Here is a 13,666-nt window from a genome sequence, read left to right as displayed (position 1 = left end):
AAATCCAAGAAGTCTAAAAATAACTATGTTCTTATCTAGTAAATGATAATCAACCAATTCTTCTGTTCTCTGAATTTTAATTTTTTAAACCAATGAATTTACAATGGGGATTTTAAGAATGATTTTTTTTTTAATTTTGTGACTTCTCATTTCCTTCTGAATTTTTAGTTTTGACAACATTATGCTCTACATTCTTTCAAAACTGAAAAATCTGAGCTGTTTCCAGGAATATTTTGAGATCTTTAATGAACTTACACTAGTTAATAAAGTATTTCTTTAGACTTACATATTGACATGTAAAACAAAAATTTTGAATCATATTCAAAATACTGACTTTATATATATATATATATACACCTATGTTTATATATATATATTGCTAATGTGTATGACAAGTATATAATTCATAATATATACAAAAACACTGATGCATACTATTTCTAAAATAATGAAAATAAAATACCCATTCTAAAAAAATAGACGTATATTAAATAACTGGACAAACTTGATATTTGCTCAATTATTCAGTGAATACTATTTTTTGATCAACTACAACGTACATGGCTCTACTGTGGAATGAAAAGTGGACAGCATGAAATCATCCTTTAAAGAATTAAAGGTGGCAACCTTTAATCCTTGTGGAAAAAAATAACCTGAAAGAATAAAAAACTTACTTCTTTATGGTGTGTTCCTGCTGCAAATACTTATCTTGCACACACTTTTCAAACATAATTATTGCATGTTCTCCCTTATTCATTCCATTTGGTACTTGGTGTTCTGCAAAATCCGTAGATAAGAGTTCAGATTCTATTTCTTCCAACAAATCTTCTGATGCTGAAACAGTCTTTATTTCCGAAATAAGTTTCTTGGTGCAGTCTGTATCATAGGGACTCTCTGAATAAGTCTTCTGACTAGCTGCTTCTGTAAATGTAGATGACCTTAATTCCTCCAATATTTGAGTTACTGTCTGTTCTGTTTCATTTGTTTTTGAAACTTGTTTTGTAAAATTGCCACCAGGAAAATTAGTTATTTGTTCTGAATTTTCTGGGCATATATTTGTTTCAGCACAAGAATCCTCACCTCCACCATGATCTGCAATATAATTTTTATTGTTCTGAATTTTTTTTTTTTCACACCTCACCTTTTATAATTTTCCTGTGCTTCAGTTTGATTATTCTGTTCATTAGGCTTACATAAAGTTTTATCAAAGTTTAATGACAACAGTTTGGACTTTTCTAAGCTGCTGTTTTCATCACCAGAAAATGAGTTGTGTGAGTCTTCCTTTAATTCAGATGTTTTCCCAATATTTTTATCAGAGGAAATGGCGGCTATATTCTCTTTCTCTGACATGCTGACTGGCACCAATTCACTCTGCATTTCTTCAAATGTGTTCCTGATCTTCGTTTTACATCTAAGAAAGTCAAAACATCAAAATTAAATTAAAAAATAAGGAAAAAAGAAAAAGGCTTTTTTTTTTTAACCCAAGACACCATATATACTTGTATATATTCCATGATAGGGAATAACTAAGGTCACAAATTTTACTACTATAATTCTTTTAAAAGCCATTTCTTGAGGGGAAAAAAGAATGGGACCGACAATCCAAATGTGCCACAACTAGTGGATACTCCAAAGTCTCATTCTCTTTCCTCCTTCAATTCAGTCATACAACTCCACTTCAATTGCAGTGTGGCATTTCTCAATCACCCCTATAAGAAGTTGGGTCTGGAATATACTAGTAACTGGAAAAAATTAGCCAAAGAATTGTTAGCTAGAACTCCTTCAGCTCCATGAGAGGAAAATGACTATCTCAAGAATCAGTAAGAAAACAGTGGGGAAATAAGATAGCAATGAAAACACCAGACAGGAAATTACAAATCAAGATAAAAAAAATGCACATTAACGATGACAAAAATTTACTGAGAAGGAAAACTAAACAATAACAAACCACAGCTTTCTATAGTCCAGATACCTACAGCTTAGCTGAAAGAAGTTAGGGTATAAAGGATTCCTAACAGGAATTCATTTTCATCTAGGCAAGGATCTAGAAGTTCCATGGTGATTCCCAAACATGCTCATCATGAATAAAGAATGTTTAGTGCAATTCAAATGGAGGCCAATATGCACCGCCTCGGTCATAAAAGCAACATTTACAAAACTAACTCAACAACCTTAATACATTTGTATGCTATTCATCAGGGTTACTATTCTAGCTATTTCCTGAAAATAAGTCAACTTCACAAATTATCCTGAAACAGATAAATATAAAACATTCTACCAATCTTGAAAAAGAATTGTCAACCTCTTTTATCAGGTATCAACGAAGATGCACAGGGTAGATGTTTTACTGGAGTCATAAGAGGTTGGATAAAAATGTGCAAATCATAGTTTTGACAAACTAGGAAAGAAATAATTCCAGATGGAAGGTGTACTTCTAGGAAACAAAAGATTAAATTTTTGAATAACAGAAAGATACATGCTCATGTAAGTCTATGAGGGAGGTTGTGGTCAGAGGATGGTGAAAAAGGGGTAAGAAGGTGGTGAGGTAGAATTCTCAGCATGATATGCAGGAGTGAATTTTGTTAAGGACGATACATCATGATCGACTTGTATATTCTTGATTACACTATAGAGCTTCTAGCATACAGTACGTTCTCAAATATTTGTTGAATTAAAACACAGAAGTGACAGGATAAAACTAATATTTGAGGAACACTATTCTTGGAATGCAGAAAATAGGAAGAATAATTCTAAGAAAGGAAAAGAAGACCAGCTTATTTGTCAAATACCGTTTTTTAGTTTAGACTGCCCTTTGAGGTATAAACTAATATAGTCATGGCCTTAATACCATGAATTACATAGTTGTAGAACATACTTGCAAACAACCAAATAAAAATTATCATAATTATATGTGTGTGTTATAACTAGTATTAAAGGTTTGCATTAGACAATACAAATAAATGCAGTTAAGTTAATAAGAGACCCCACAAGTATGCTATATTCCAAAGTCTAGGACAAAGTAAAATCATTCTCAAACAGGGGCATTATCCACCTACATTAGCTTCCCCAAAGTAACTTACTTTAAGATATAATTTGAGACTCTGTTGCTGCTGAATTTGAAATCTTAATTTAGAAATCAATTTCAAAACTAACCAAAGAAGTGGTTTTAAACATCATAACTAGTCTGTGCTGTATCAATGTAAATAGAACTCAGAGCTGACCAAACTGTAACGGTTAGCAAATAAAAAAATCTATTTTAGAGAGTAAGTCTACACATGCATTGTGACTCTCCAGCATAGATAGAGAAGTGAGAAAAAAACTTTTATCATTCGAGAACTTTATGAATCTTGCCTGTGTCTCTATCAGAAAAGCATTAATCAACTGTTGGTTATTATCCTCTCATCCAGCTTTCATATTCCCCAGGGTTCGGTCCTTAACTTTATTTTCCCTCCCAGAATTCATCCACTTTGTAACTTGAATCAACAACTCAGTTGACTCCCACATTAATTACTTTCAGTTCCACGTTGTTACAGGTAATGAATTATCTTTACCTCCGTTTTCACTCTGTATGTCAACATCTCCACCTGAATATAGGTATTTCCATTGAATGTACTACCATAACCTCACATTCAAAATGGCTAAATCCAAAATCATAATAGCTCCTATAATTGAGTAACCCCAGCTAATCTTTTCTATTTCTGTCGATGGTATCATTTCTTTAGTCATGACTCCTGCCTTTTCTTTGCCCTCTTATGTTTACCAATTTCATGTCTCCTACACTCATACCTACTCTTTTCTACTTTCACTGTCCCCTACCTGCAACCCAGCCTCAGCCTTATCACTTCATGCCTGAAACACTGGAATTGTTGGTTTCTCAATCTCACTCCATTCCTCCCTCCTGTTTTCCTTCCTGCAACTCTAAGAGAAGAAGCAAAGAGGTTAATGGAAGGGAAAGTAACTTGAGAGCCTTAGGGCAAGTGTCACCCAATCCAGAGAAGGGGTCCAAGTGTGTACTAAATTGGGTCTGCAAAGGGAGAACAGGGGCTGCCCTATGAAGTGGGTCCTCAATGGCAGAAGGGGCCAGGAAGCTACAACATTACCCCTAAAAAATCCACAAACATCACTTCCACAAAACCCACCATCAAATGCAACCAGATGAACTAGAGGTCCAGGGCTCTCTCTTCCCTCCTTAGAGGTTCAGGTAATGAGAACTCTGTCCCCACTGGCTGGTCTTCTGCCACTAACTCCAAAAAGGGTTAGCCAGAGAAAAGAGAGGGGACATATTTTAGAGCCAGATTATACCTCTTCTTCTACATTCCAAGCCGCTGGGAACTAACAGCTTCAACCTTTCTTCAAGGGAGAAGAATGCGTTTGTTTTTTGTTGCTTGTTTTTGTTTTCTAAATGATTGAAACCTCTCTTTAATTTCTGGAATGTTTTCTCTAATAATCAAAAGTGGAAGAAAAGTTATGATATCAAATTAAGACATTATTCCTCTGCACTTCAGAAGAAAGGGGAGGGGAGATGTGGGCGTTTTACACAGTATGATAGGAGACCCATTAAGGAAAAAAAAAAAACCTTTTCATGCTTATACTTCAGAACTGTGATTCCTCAGTAAACCAGTTGTACTACTTTTCCAATCTTATCTCGCAACACATTCCTAAAATCCTAATACTTCACTCTATTCTCCTAGTCCCTGACTAGCCTACTCAAGATTCCTCCAATTTGCATATTAACATTTTCATGGCTTTGCTCCTATCCAAAATGTCCTTCCCTTCAGTCTATCTAGAGCCTACTTACCGTGTTTCCCTGAAAGTAAGACCTAGCCGAACAATCACCTCTAATGCGTCTTTTGGAGCAAAAATTAATATGACCCGGTCTTACGTTATAGTAAAATAAGACCGGGTCTTATATTAATTTTTACTCCAAAAGATGCATAGAACTGATTGTCCGGCTAGGTCTTATTTTCGAGGAAACACGGTATATTTAAAGGACTGATTCTAATGCCACATTTTCCTCCCAATTTTCCCTCATCGCAAGTACAGAAATGATCTCATGTTAATGAAAACATACTACATTTATACTCATCAAGTACACAGTCACAGCCTTTCTTGTGACATTTCTTTTAAATGATCTTTACTTGCAAGGAGGAGAATGTTCACCCTGAACTGAATGAAACTTCTTAAATCTCAAAAATAGTAAATAGATAAATAATCTAACAAATATATTCTCTACTCCACTTACACTCATTCTTGCAAATGCTGTTCAGTGGTTCTCAATGAGGATGGGACCCACTGGGTTTACACAATCTGGGGGACTGAACAGCACATTTAGCGGGTGGGAATCAGGCTGTAAGAAGACTCACAATGTGCAAAACAGTACAGAGCAACAAAAATCTGTCTCATTGTCCTGGATATTCATTTGGATAAAAAGTAAAACACCCGACTTTACAATTACCTCAGCTTAGACTCTGTTTTACTACTTTAATCTGTTTTACTCCTATAAATTAAAGACTTACTATAACCTCAAAACACAAGCACTTTCTATACTGCGGCTCAGTAATAAGCCAATGACCTCTGAAAAAGTCTTCATATAAACGGGCATCTGATAACCACTTTAGCTTTCAAATTTAGTTTTCCGATGCTCAAATGAATGTTGATTAGAGGCAAAAGGAAAAGGAGAGGGGTTAACGAAGATCTATGTGTATATATGTAACAAAAGCATCGCCAAAGGTTAAATAACTATTATTTATACAGGAACTGTGGGGGACGGGGAGCCAAAATGAGCTTGCGTATGTCCAGGATGAACCAGGTGGAAAAACAGTCAGCTGAGCCCTCGTGTGGGTCTCCAGTGGACAGGACAGCTGCTGATGTTGGCCAATTTGGTTGCTGTCCAAGCGTTTTTGGAGAAGGGGTTGGGGATGGGGGGCATTGCCATCAAAGTTACTACAGATGAAATAGTCTAGAAGCAGACTGAAGAAGCTGGATGTAAAACTAGACACTTAAACAAGATTGTTTTAATTAAGAAGTGCTTGTATATATTAAATTCACACTCATATAGATATAGTGATTACAATTATAGATTACAATATATGTTGCTTTTTTGAGGTAAAAAAATAACACGGGTTATTTGACTTTAGCAACTATAACTCATTAGGAGAAAATACTGTATTTAAAATTTTAGCACAGACACAAAATTCCTCTTAATTCAGCACTTTCCCCCCCCAGAGTTATTTTTGTTTCTGACACAATACTACAGGACCAATTCACACTTCAAAATTGTTTCAGTGGAGTGAGAACTGGTTTCGCTCTTACTGGAGCTCATCAGCTGTAGGCAACTGGTCAAGAAACATTTGTTATTTGCCTTAAAGAAACCCATTATCCACCTTGGATTTTATTTCTTAATGAAGAACTCGTATTTCTATAAAATCATTTCCATACAAGAGCCATATAAATGAAAACACTGTCTTTAACAACTTTTAGAACTATTTCTTGTTTTCCCAGTAAATTAGTAGTATAAACCACAAAATACTTGAAACACTTGTTCAATAAATTGCAAATACAAATGAATTCAATCCACAGATATTTGGTTAAAGGTTATCAACACGCTTCATACAAAAGTACCAAGTCAGAAATACATTTCCAAACCAGGTATTAATTAATTTATTCACCAAGTATATATTAAGCATGTATTATGTGCAGGTACTGTTTTTTTGTGTTGAGAGCATAGCAATGAATAAAATAGTCTTCTTTTATGGAATTTACATTCTGGTATAGTGGATCAATACATAAAAACTCTTAAATTTTTTACTCTGTGTTTACATTATTTTCATTTGAAGGTCTGTCAGTGTTCCATCAGAAGCTATATAACATATGCATAAGTTTTTTTTAAGTCCAACAGAAAAATGTGACTCAGTTCAGCATAATATTATTTACAACAAACTGTAAATGTTTAAATTACGAACTATACCATTTGAGTCTCAAATAATACCAGCTGTATATTCCTCCAATAATTTCTATTAAGGTAAGCAAGTTAAGTGTGTGAGAGCATTCCTGTTCTTCAATATAATAGTTTACCATTCTTCGAAGGACAAGTACACCGAGAGGTTTTTACATATTCCCCAAATACACTTTGAAAGCAGCGTAAACAAAAGAATACCTTATCTTGCTGACCAGTTCTAACAAGGTCCTGACATGGCAATTACAGTCAGAAGGAATAAATTAAATCAGAAAAGCATCCACAGGCCAACATAATCATATCATGGCTCCCAAGTAACTAATTTTTCATAGACATTAACTTGAAAATACAGACTTACCTGGATAAAGTTTTAAAATATAGAATAAAATTAAAGAACAGAAAAGAACCTTTGTAAGAAACACGAAAACCTTGTTTCACATGTCAAAAATATCTGACACTGAAGTTCATAGAAGGTGAATTTATGCAAATCAAATTCTACTTTTAAAGATTAAAAACTGAGCTGGCTATTTCAAAGAATTCTAGATTAGTTCAATCAAAGAGAAGAAATATTTTGTAAAGTTGTCACAGTCTAATTAAGCTTTTGGGTAAGATTTAACTTTAATATATGGTTTCCTTTACATGAAATATATCACTAGATTTTAAAAGTTGCTTTTAGTTCACCAGTTTAAAATGTATGTTATACGAGGTCAAGGTCAATTATCCCTGTGGGGGGGTTGTTAATCTTTGCACCCAAGACTAAGGGCAGAGTGAATTTTACCCCCCCACACACACACAAAAGATGTTAAAAAGACAGACTTAGGGGGCAACACGCAGCAGGATCTTCCCCACCCCCAAATAGTACCAAAGCCTGTGACAGAATAACAGAAGAGAAATTATGGTCCATCAAGAGTCCAGCAAAAGAAGGTAAGTGACCACATCGTGTATTATATTACCACCTTATATGTCATAGTAACAGTTTGGCATCTCAAATCCATGCAATTTTATATATCTCTAAGAATAAGTTTTAAAGCAGGAAGTTATTAATATAAAAATCTTATTTTGAAGCTACATGTATAGAGCTCACCATTTAAATTTTAATGAGTCTAAAAAACATGGAAAGTATTTTCAGCTAACTTTTGTTTCCAAACCTGAGAATTAAAAGAAGGAATTGACCTGCAGTTCCCTTTTCAAAAGGAAGGCTAATAACCTTAAAAAAATTAAAGATAAGCTGTAAGTCTACCTTATATTAAGGAGTTCTACTGTGTTTCCCTGATAATAAGACCTAGCTGGAATAAGACCTTCCCTGATAATAAGACCGGGTCTTATATAATATCAGACCGAGTCTTATATCAATTTTTGCTCTGAAAGACGCATTAGAGCTGATGGTTCAGCTACGTCTTATTTTCAGGGAAACATGGCAGTTAATGTTTAGATTTTAAACCACCTTTGGCTTGGGCTTGGTTAATCTGATATGACGTAATTTACCAAAAAATATATTATTCATTAGCACTTACTACATAAGCATCCTTACAGTAGACTATCAGTTCATGTATCTTAATGACAGACAAATACATTCACGATCCAATCAATACTTACCATTGTGGGGTCTGATTTCCACTTTGTGTGTACTGCCCCGTCAGCCCAATATTTTTCCTTTTGTTTACTTCTTAGCCCAAAAAGATTTTTAAATCTCAGTAACAGAAATAAAGTTCAAAGGACAAGTTTGAAATAATATAAGATTAGAGGGTTATTTGTAAATTTAAATTATCCATGCTCCCACTGTTGCCCTGAAATTAATACTAACTACATTATTCACAGTACTGTAAGCTCAGTGACATGTTTATGAGAAATTCAAAAATCAGCTTTCAATTAAAGCTAGAGATAAAGCATAAAGGAAAACCCTAAATGTTATTTTAAAATAACCAAAACAAAACAAAATACCCCAGAACTTCAGGTCAAGGATTTTCTAACATGAAACTCTTGGATGAATTAAGAAAACCGGTGCAGATTACCAGACAGTCTTCAAAGGGAAAGATGACTTTTCTAAATCTGCAAATAAGGCTGTTTTGTCCTATCATCTCTCCCTGAAGAGTACGAATACTACTGCACTGTTTTACCTTCACTCCATAATGTCAGCATGTAGCTGTAAACAGATGTTTTTAAGTTAAATCTAGTTAGCAGTCATCATCAGTTATGCTGTCATTGTATAGCCTCAAAGAACATCTCAAGTTTATGGGTGAAGGAATAAAAGGGTAAAGAGTGGTTACTGTGCTATATGCTTCTTTTGTTTTAGCAATTAACGACTGAAATATCAACGACCCTCTGGAATCACCACTGTTTAAAGAAACATTCAAGTTTATATTTCAGTAATATCACAGGTATTGTGAATTAGACAAGGTCTGAAAAACAAAATCAATATAAACACAATCCAGGCCTTTCCAGGTACATTCTTCAGTAATTACATATGCTTGCCTACATATACATATTATGCATACATACATACACATATATATGTATACTTGTATATGCATATATGTGTGTATATATGTATGTAAAAAGGAGTTTTAATTCTTTATACTACAAGATTTGTGAATTACTCAATACCTTCACTGCATTTAAATAACATGAAAAAACTATAAAGGAAGGGGGGGCCACAAGGCCAATCATCACTGTTTTCCATTTGTGTAATGATGGATAAAGAACTGAAAAGCAGCTGTACAGAGAACAGTACACTTTATACCCAAGCAGATAGTTCATTTTCACTGTCAGTGTCTCTAGAACCTTAATCTTTTCCACAAGATCAACAAAGCAAATATGAGTGTAGTTAGTTGAGAAGGCTACACCCAAAGTGTTTAGCATACCTACACGCTTAACAGATCGTTGTTTGTTGAATGGCACCAGCACACTCTTGAAATACTGTTGTACTGATTTACTGCACATTTTCCTTAGACAAAACCCAGCCTATCATTTTCTAAGAAATAAAAAAGCTGGGCATCAAGGAAGCATGACACATGCACGGAGAAAACTGCCACAATGCCTGGGACGTACAGCGTGTTTTTACGATGCTACCTAATTTCCATAGGTAAGAAGATTATCAAGTGGAAGAGGCAGTTTGTAATCCAGATGTTATGACTCCAAATGCAGGCCTCTTTCTCTAAAAATCAAGATGTCATTATTAGCTGTAGTTATTAAATTGTTAACAGCTCAGCGATACCACACCTGCCCTGTTCCCCAGGATTGCTAGTGCAATACATGTAGAAGTAGCTTTACCATTTTGCACGTCTGATAGAGACACAAATGTGAAATATCATCCTTATCAGGCAACGTTTCAAGGTTTATCAAATTCCTTGATGTCCTTGGAAGAAAGGGAACATAAAAACCAAGAACATCTCTCTCACATCCACAATCCCAAAGAATCGTTTCTAAGTTACTTAAAATCATAGTAGTGGCAGTGTTTGCAGGAGGATTAAAAAGTCGCTACAACAGTAAACGTAACACACACACACACACACACACACACACACACTCAACTTGTACAGATGAAAAGAAATAGGCGGTTGAGTTTACGAAAGATCGCCGAGCAGGTAGGGAGACCAGGCCATGGGCCCAAATTCCGCCGCCCTCCAGGCACCGCTCTGGAGGCGCAGCCCCCACGACACGCGCCAACCCCTTTCGGCCCCTCCTCCCCAGGTGGCCCGGGACCAAGGGAGTGAGGCAAGGAGAAAAAGGGACAGCGAACTCCGTGCTCCAGCGCCCGCCTCCCCCTATCAGACGGAGAGCTGCCCGGGGACTTGCAGGGCGGCGCGCGAGGTGGGTAGCCCCGCCGCGCCGACACCGAGACTCCCCGATCGGCCCCGGGCGCCCCTCAGGCACTCACCCCCCTTCTCCGAGCTTCAGGCCGCACCCCTAGCGAGGGCGCTGGAGCTCCGGCTGAGGAACCAACTTCTCCATACCGGGGTGCGGCAGAACGGGAGATGTGGGAGGCAGTGGTGGGGAACCACCAACACTGCGCTCTCTCCACCGCGGCTTCCCCAAACCCCCGCGGAGCTGACACATCAACAAAGATGGCGGCGACGCTGAAGCCGGCCCCCTACAGCTGAGGGGGCGGAGCTCCCGGGCGAAGCCAATCAGCGCTATGCGACCGGTGTGACGCAGTGCTCCTTGGGGCCGGTGTAACCTGTCTGCCCTGGGAGAGCCGGCGCAGCACCGCCTCCGGCCCCCGGAGCGTCCAGCCGGGCACTTCGATTCGCTGGGCGCACACGCCCCCGCGAAGCCGGCTTTCTTGCTGCAAGTCCTGCCCTACCTTCGAAGCCCCTCCGTGACTCAAGCGAGTTATTTCTTTGTGTGGGACGCGCTCCTCGTACTTTGGCCTTTCCTCGTATTAGTCAGGAGCATAAAGCAATAACAGAGAATTCGAAATGACTTCCCAGCTCGGATGCGCAAACCTTGCACCTGGCGTAGGCGGAGTCAGCAGGCGTAGAGTAGCCTACCGGCCCCTCTAACAACTCATCCCTGGGAGGGACTCGGGGTTTCCGTAACACCGCGTTGGTGTTCACAAGGTCTTCAGGAAACCTGCTCCAATTGTTTAATAAACTGTTGGGGCGTTCGTCTCTGGCCCCCGACTGTGAGCACCTTGAGCGTAGGCAGTGTCCTCTCCTGGATAGGGTTTGGAGCTGCTCACTATGAGCCACAAAAAATGTATGGGGGCGGGGTAGGAAGTGTATCGCATACAGTTGCCTAATTCGGTCGGGAGAAGTCAGGTGAGCAGTTTCCGTCTGTGGAGGTTTTGCAAACCTGCTCTGTCCAGTGAAGTAAAGTTCTTTTGGTTTAGGATTTATTCACAACTTAAGAGTGAAAATAGTTAATTCTGAGGAGTCGTCAATACTATTAAGTGTTTGTAAAGCAGAACTTGCTACCTTTCTGTTAAGCTTCGTTACTAACTGCTGGCAAAGGAAAGAGGGAGAAACCGAGAGCGAGAAGGAAGGAGGTGGAGAGAGAAAAGAAAGAAATCACTTTTTAAAAAGTTGTGTAACTCTTCCTCTTTCCTTTTCAACAGGAAATGGCATCCCCAACTTGAATGAAGATATTACATGAGAGCGCATTTGTAGTTAGTCTGTGACAGTAAAAAAATAATATGACTTTAAAACAATAAATTGACCAAACATTTCAAGTGAGATATGTTACTCCAAGGGAAAACAAAATTGAAGAAACTTTAATCTTTTTTCAGTACGCATGTTGTCAGTAATAACATTCGCACTTTTATTTCTGAAATATATATTAGTATAAAGCATATAAGTAATAATAATCCGGGAACCAAGATTATCAGTATCAGAGAAAGGAAATACAAATATAAAAATCAAATAAGTAAAAATTCTACAATCCTAAATTTGAATTTAGAAATACCTATATGAACTCATGGGGCATTTTTTTTTTTTTTTGGTCATCAAAAAAAAAAGTCTGTCCATTTTAAAAACAAAGAACAATGATCAACCCGATGCACACTCCTATTCTCCAGACTATCATCTCTATAATTTCCCACGAAAAGTCATCTGAGCTCCTCTTGGAAATCAAGGGCTAATTCTAAATCTGGGGCAAAAAATCTGAAATAACCCTGGGAAGGGGCAGAAAACACAAAAAAGAAAGCAAAGAAAGATAATAGAGGAGTTGTGTCAAAAAAGACTCAGGAAGCAATTCAAAAAGATTCAGGAGGCTCCAGCAGATCAAAGATAGAACAATTTTAGCATTCAAAAGTAATAACAGCAATTGACTAAGACACATGTACTATGTTAAAAATCAGTATGTGATCATTTAAAATACATCATTGGTCACCTTTGGAGGATACCAAGGAATCATCACATTTTGAAAACCTAAAAGAGTCAAGCATCCTTCCTACCTTTACTGTTACAAAGAGAGTCTCAATCAAATAGTTAATGTATGAAAGTTCTTTATAGAGTCCAGGAAATAAATGCAGAAGAAAAGATAGACTACCATTATTTTGCAAACCCTCATGAACTAATGGAACTAGGTAATGATCAGCACTGAATCTAGAATCACTAGATGAGAAGCTGATGGGAAACTTGATAGTGGATGGAGGGGGCTGAAAACACTTGAACCTGCTACACCTGTTTTAATATCGCCTAAACAGCTAGATATTAAGTGTCTTCTGTGTGATGCAATAGAGGATCACACCACCACCTGTGAAGCATTCTTGCCAGAGGGGATGCAATCAATAAAATCCAATGTGAGGAAAAAAAAAACTGCAGTTACTTCAATATATAATTTCCAAGAAAATGAAAGGGTTAAAAGAGAAATTTCCTTCACTTATATGTGGAATCTAAAAGAAATCAACGAACAAATAAAACAGAAACAAACTCAGATACAGGGGGGTTAGGGGGTGGGAGGCGGAAGAAGCGGAAAAAAGAAAGGGGGGGAGAGTGTGTGTGCGTGTGTGATTACAGACCCAGAGGAGATTGTGAATTGACAATGGTGAATTTGAGCGATGGCTACAAAGAGGTACCAGTTTTCTTCGAATTTGTTTGAAAGGTACATAGTTTTAAACGAACTCTTAAAAATGTTCTCTTTGGGCCACACAGACGCATAACGATGCTCCCAGTCAAGGAAAGGAAGTGATTACGTGTGTTTAGTTTCCAAGACCAGGCAGAAGCAGTGGTTAACTTGAAAAATCTTTTAAGATTTTAAGTGGTTAATGTA

General features: G+C 37.3%; 1 protein-coding gene across 1 annotated transcript in view; it reads right to left on the bottom strand.

The window, feature by feature from the left end:
- The window catches only part of CCDC186 (coiled-coil domain containing 186), a 45,194-nt gene extending 34,159 nt beyond the window's left edge, over positions 1–11,035 (bottom strand). Inside the window, 3 exon segments of the mRNA XM_033130773.1 lie at positions 675–1,104; positions 1,152–1,411; positions 10,833–11,035. Coding sequence (XP_032986664.1) covers positions 675–1,104; positions 1,152–1,377 — 656 coding nt within the window. The 5' untranslated portion in view covers positions 1,378–1,411; positions 10,833–11,035.
- Positions 11,036–13,666: the final 2,631 nt, after the last annotated feature.

This window comes from Rhinolophus ferrumequinum, chromosome 16 (genome assembly GCF_004115265.2).
Source record: "Rhinolophus ferrumequinum isolate MPI-CBG mRhiFer1 chromosome 16, mRhiFer1_v1.p, whole genome shotgun sequence".
In the NCBI taxonomy this organism is placed as follows: domain Eukaryota; kingdom Metazoa; phylum Chordata; class Mammalia; order Chiroptera; family Rhinolophidae; genus Rhinolophus; species Rhinolophus ferrumequinum.
The sequence above is the reverse complement of the archived record's forward strand: the minus strand, read 5'-3'. Positions and strand labels throughout refer to the sequence as shown.